Below are 5,465 nucleotides of genomic sequence, written 5' to 3'. Positions count from 1 at the left end.
AATTATTTAATTAAATAAACTCGAATTAATTATTTACACATTCAACTTAAACAAATAAATAAAATATCAATACTATATGTAAACTCAGTTCCAATATGATTCAAACATTACCCAACCAGACTTCACACTCTGCGGTTTTACATTATTTTGCTCGGTTAGGTTAGTCTCCACTCTTCCATTATAATAACTATCTTATCAGAGGCAACCTTTTAAATAAATTTTGTAACATACTACTCTTAATTTCATGTTAGAAGACATTATCAATACCAACTAAAGCAGTATACAATTCCCCCAAAACCATTGACCTCTAATTAACGAAATATTCATATAAAGAAGACATTATCCATCCAAACCCGTAATTTTTACATTGGAAAAACCATTCTTACTAATAATAGTTAAAATGGTATGTATATTAAACTTGATTTAATATTAATGTAATGTATAATTTTATATATAATTTTTAATTTTATGTAATTTTATATATAAAATTTTGATTTAATAAAATATGTATTATTAATATATATAATTATATTAAATTAAAATTTATATATCATAATTTTCAGGCTTCCACTAAGTTACAGTTATTTAGGGCAGTAGGACATCCTTAGTGGAGGAGGTGCCATGGAATCCTGATAAAAAAAAATTGAGTTAAATAATTATTTAAAATAAAAGATTATTAATATGACTATATTTATATACAGAAATGTTTAATGATAAGAATGATAAATTGGGTCAAATTGACTAAAACAAAAAACAAGAAACATATAATAGACAACTACCATTTGAAAACAAGGGTAAAAGCGTCAGGATGGAAGCTTTTCCTTTAAGACAGCACAGTAAAGGGGTGCGCTTACCGTGTCACTTTCCGTGTTGTGGAAAAAAAAATCTGTCCCAAAGAAACAAAAAAGTATACAAAATTATGATAGTAATACAAATATATATAAATATGTACTCATGGCGTCTTTTGTGATGATGAGGAAGTTGGCAGTATTATAGAGGAATATATGAAGTAAATAAATACATAAATATTTTGTCTTTTTTTTCTTTTTGTATGGAAAATAGAGCTTATAGGCTCTATATTATATACAGGAAGAGGGAAGCAAAAGGTCAATGTAAAGCAGTTGGGTATAGGGGTAATGATTTCAGGGAAGGCAGATCAGAGAACTCGTGAGAGTTCTTAATTTTTATTATCATTATTTTTTATTTAATTCAATTGGGGGGTATGAAATTTTTTTCTTATATAAAAATATTATTTTTGGTCTTTGTTGATTTTGTGTATCTCTGAAAGTGTGCAGAGATTAGAGAGTATTAGAAACAGAAGAAAGGCAGCAGTTTGCAGGTATTATCAGTGCTTCTTAAGGAATTTTACAGTGCCTTGTTCGTCTTATTCCTTTCCTCGTGATCTTTCTTGTTCTCTTTCCTCTGCCTTTTTCTTTTGTTTTATATTTCCTTTTTCTTCAAGGGGCTTCTGCACTTAGTGTCTTTCTTGCTGCTTTGTACCTAGACAATTCCAACAACATTGAAACAACCCAGGGTTTTCCAGTTCCAGGAGTTTTTATCATAAAAATATTTACCACTAAAACCTGAAACATAGGTCCTTTTTTCTTTGTTTATCGCTAGTGATCGTATTAAGAGCCTTCAAAGCTTTCAAAGGATATACCTTGGGGGGGGGGGGTTCCCATTTGAGGGTTTTAAAGAACATAAGAACGAGAGTTTTTTTAGGAGATTGGAACATAGAAGGGAATGGGCAGTTGTGGGAGGAGTGGTGCAGTGAGGCAGTATATAAGATCAAAGGTGCCTCGTTTGAGATGGACACCTGAACTTCATCAATGTTTTGTTCAAGCTATCGAAAGGCTTGGTGGTCAAGACAGTAAGTTTCCCTTTTCTTCTTCTTCAGCTTGTTTCTTTTGGAGTTGAAATAATGGCTTTTTTTTTTGTTTGTTTCGACTTGCCAGAAGCTACGCCGAAACTTGTTCTTCAACTGATGGATGTGAAAGGACTCACCATTTCACATGTGAAAAGCCACCTTCAGGTTCATCTTTCTTTCTTCCCTTCTGGCTTTCAAATTCCTTCTTTTTTTCTCTTCCCCTTCGATCATTTTTGTTCACATGGGTTTCTTTACATTCTAACCAGATGTATCGGAGCATGAGAAGTGATCTTAGCAGACAAGGTATCTTAGCTCTTCTTTAAAAAATGTTTTTTCTTTTCTAATTTATACCCCAAATACCTTTTCCAATTCTCAGTTTTTAACTATAGAACTAACTGTTCTATATTCATCAGTGTGTGTGTGTGTGTGTTTGCATATCATTCTATGATACTTTCTTCTAATGGTTGTGTTTTGGTATAAAGGATCCAAGATCATATACTCCCTTCTTTACATAATTTTTGGTAAAAGCCTAGATGTACCACTTCATTTATTATTTCCTTTTCTCTCTTATCCATTTGATGCCAAATTAGATGTGAACAGCCATTAACTTGTTTCCTTGCCAAATCTTCCTCTATTGGCATATCTGATGAAACCCATACATCCCCATCCCTTCACTACAGCTGTTTCCAAGTGTTTTCTGAACAAACATCTCGTAAATAATATGCATGCATACTTTCCCAACTCATAACTTAGTTGGCTCTTTTCTTTTTCAATTTTCTTATTATTCTTTCATGAAGTTTTTATTTATTTATTTATTTATTGAAACTTCTGTGTTGGGGTCTGTCAAATGACACAGATAGGAGTTCAACCCATCAAAGAAGACAATCTTTTGAGAAACATGATGGTTGTGTTGATGATGTAAATGATATTATGGGTTTTCACTCAACCTCAAAGCCCATTGAAGAATCAGATTCTCATTTGATCCACTCTCCTCTTCCTTCAAAAAGGTCAGCTTAGCTTTATTCCCCCATGGGTACAGACTTTTCATATACTTAAAAAAAGAAAAGTTGATAGTGTAGTGCAAGAAACAAACAAAAGAAGATAGTATATTGCATGATCTTTTCTTATCTGCTACTACCTTTTTTTCTTTTTCTTTTAAATTTTTTCCTCTCTAAAATTCGTTTCTCATTATCTTTTTTTTTTTTTAAACCTCCTTTGCCTCAGAGCTAGAATCGAGACCAAGAGTTCAATCTCTGATCAGAATCTGCAATGCAGCCAAGGAGTATGTGAGAGAGTCTCAAATCCGTACTTTTATGATGATTATCTGCAGACAATGGCTGTTTATAAAGGAATAAAGGAAGGTAATGGTGCTTTCATATGGGAACACACCCAGTCTCACCCTCAGGCTCAAGGTCAATCCACAACCTTCTCTCTGCCACATGATCTTTACAATCTCAACTCCTTCAAATATTCAGTGGAAGAATCTGATTTCCTTAAGGTACACTAGCCAAACACCACCATTTTTTTTTTCTCTCTCCCTCTCGTTTTCTCTTTATATATTTATTTTGCCAGCTTTTGTTTATGAGCTTGAGTGTAATGTTGGGTTTGGTTCCAATCAGTTCATGGAAGGCGACTTGATTTTATATATGCTAGTTTCCACTTTCCACATTCAATGTTGGCTCTTATGACCAGTGGTAACAGGGAATATCCATGTCTTCTAACCCTACTTGCCTCACAAAAATATAGGGTCTAGTTTCATAGTGTTTTCACTTCAACACGTCCTGTTCATGAAAAGCACTACACCACTGAAAACTAGCTATCTATATGTATATATAATATTCCCCCTTTTCTCTCATTAGGAGGATGAACACACAGGAAACAAGAAAGAATGAAACAATATTGAACTAAAAAAAAAAAGAATGAGTGAAACAAAGCCAAAAAGGATTAAAAATTGTCTTAATTAAGTTCCTTCTTTTCTTTCTTGGTGTCCTTTCCTTTTGTGTCAGCGATGTATATATATAGACTGAGAATAAGCATATTCTCAATCTTAAGTTAAAAGGAAAGAATGTTTTTTTAAAATTCTTTTTCCCTTTACCCCTTCATTAAAGAGAAATTCTGGGATTTTTCTTTTTCTTTTCTGGTTAGCAATTAACACTGGCTTTTTGACCTAAAAACCTTGTCATTGATGGGGTTGTTTACATACTGTGGTCCACTGTAATTCTAAATTTCCAAGGAATAGGGGACCCCCACTTCCCTCCATTTTTGGGTTTGGTTAGAATGGAAATTCAAAAATTAGCGTTAAATGCATTGGACCAGACATTACTTCTTTCAAACCAACGGTCTTTGCAGGTTAGAAAGTATTACAACACCTCACTTTATTGAATTTCATGGTTTCCAATACTTGTCCCGAGTGAGAGTGAGTAGTATAGTTAATATTTTCTATGTTTTTCAATCTATTTAAAGGATATTTACATGTTATATCCTCTTATTCATGTGCCGGACGCAAGTGTGAGACAGCATAATTTGTCCTTATTCAACCGAGCTTTTAATTCTCTCATCTGTTTTTCCTGTATTGGTAGTAAATGTTTCTCCATACTGTAACTGGTTCTTTTCCATTAAATTTACACAGGAATGTTAAAACCATCTGATATCTTTGAATTTAAGAGTCCATCATGCATTCAAGTTTTAACATAAAAGTCCATGCAGCTGTAATTATTAATATACTTAAATTCAATCTCTCAGGTTTCCGAGGTAGATGTAGAAGATCACAAATATGTAGGCAAGCATGTCGACGACCACCCTAACGCTAGGAGACATGCAGGGAAAGACGATGAAGTAGAAGACAAAGGTGGTGGTTGTGAATTATCATTGTCACTGTCATTGCACCATCCATCTTCGCAGAGCGAAATCAGCAGCAGCAGCGAGGCATTGTCATTGGTGTCTGGGTCTAATTACAAAGACTGCTCCGGCTCCTCCTCGTGCACCCTTCGTAGTATAAACTTGGATCTATCCATTGCTCTTTGTGGCAACTGACGTTAATTTTTTTAATTCTCTTTTCAGGCATATATATATATATCGTTTTTCACTGTTCTTTTTCCGATGTTAATCAAGCTGTTAAGTTTAGCTTTGGAGATCATCCAGGTTTTTGGATTAATTGAAATGTACCGACTTTGAATTCATAGGGATTTACGTATCGTTATAATAGTTAAACGCGAAGATCGAATTGAGGAATGGGCCGGGGTGGTTCATTTTCATTTAATATATTACTAGATTATGGCTAATAAATATATCTTATACTTGGTTGAGAAAATTTTGGTATTTTCTTGTAGTGCATTTTTTTTATATTAACGTTTTATTATTTTATAAATGTTTTAAGGTTTTTAACAATTATATAGTTAATGAATGTATATAATATGGTATCAAGTAAAAACAAATGGATTTGTATTTTACATTATCATAACGATTTATTGGCATATTTTAATTTAAATTTTATAAAATGTTTTGCACAAGGAATTTTGGGTGACGTTTAAGTCGCTTTTCTTTTCGCATTTAAATGGTTTGAGTTTAAGCTCTGGTAATTAACATTCATTTACTTACT

At 33.0% G+C, this 5,465-nt stretch overlaps 1 protein-coding gene across 1 annotated transcript; it reads left to right on the top strand.

Annotated features, from left to right (window-relative positions):
• Window positions 1–843: 843 nt before the first annotated feature.
• LOC108461958 (myb family transcription factor MOF1-like) lies at window positions 844–5,177 on the top strand. Its single transcript, XM_017761955.2, has 6 exons — window positions 844–1,870; window positions 1,956–2,032; window positions 2,134–2,170; window positions 2,724–2,874; window positions 3,092–3,365; window positions 4,610–5,177. The coding sequence occupies exons 1-6, from the start codon at window positions 1,744–1,746 to the stop codon at window positions 4,898–4,900; spliced, it is 957 nt and encodes a 318-aa protein (XP_017617444.1). The 5' UTR covers window positions 844–1,743; the 3' UTR covers window positions 4,901–5,177.
• Window positions 5,178–5,465: the final 288 nt, after the last annotated feature.

Source organism: Gossypium arboreum, chromosome 1, assembly GCF_025698485.1.
Source record: "Gossypium arboreum isolate Shixiya-1 chromosome 1, ASM2569848v2, whole genome shotgun sequence".
NCBI classification, from domain to species: Eukaryota; Viridiplantae; Streptophyta; class Magnoliopsida; order Malvales; family Malvaceae; genus Gossypium; species Gossypium arboreum.
Note: the sequence above shows the minus strand (reverse complement) of the source record. Positions and strands in the feature narration are given on the sequence as shown.

Bases quoted from the DNA above. Each gene is read 5' to 3' on its own strand.
- LOC108461958 (XM_017761955.2), top strand. From the start codon at position 1,744: ATGGGCAGTTGTGGGAGGAGTGGTGCAGTGAGGCAGTATATAAGATCA. The intron at 1,871-1,955 runs GTAAGTTTCCCT...TCGACTTGCCAG, and splicing joins AAGGCTTGGTGGTCAAGACA to AAGCTACGCCGAAACTTGTT. The intron at 2,033-2,133 runs GTTCATCTTTCT...CATTCTAACCAG, and splicing joins ATGTGAAAAGCCACCTTCAG to ATGTATCGGAGCATGAGAAG.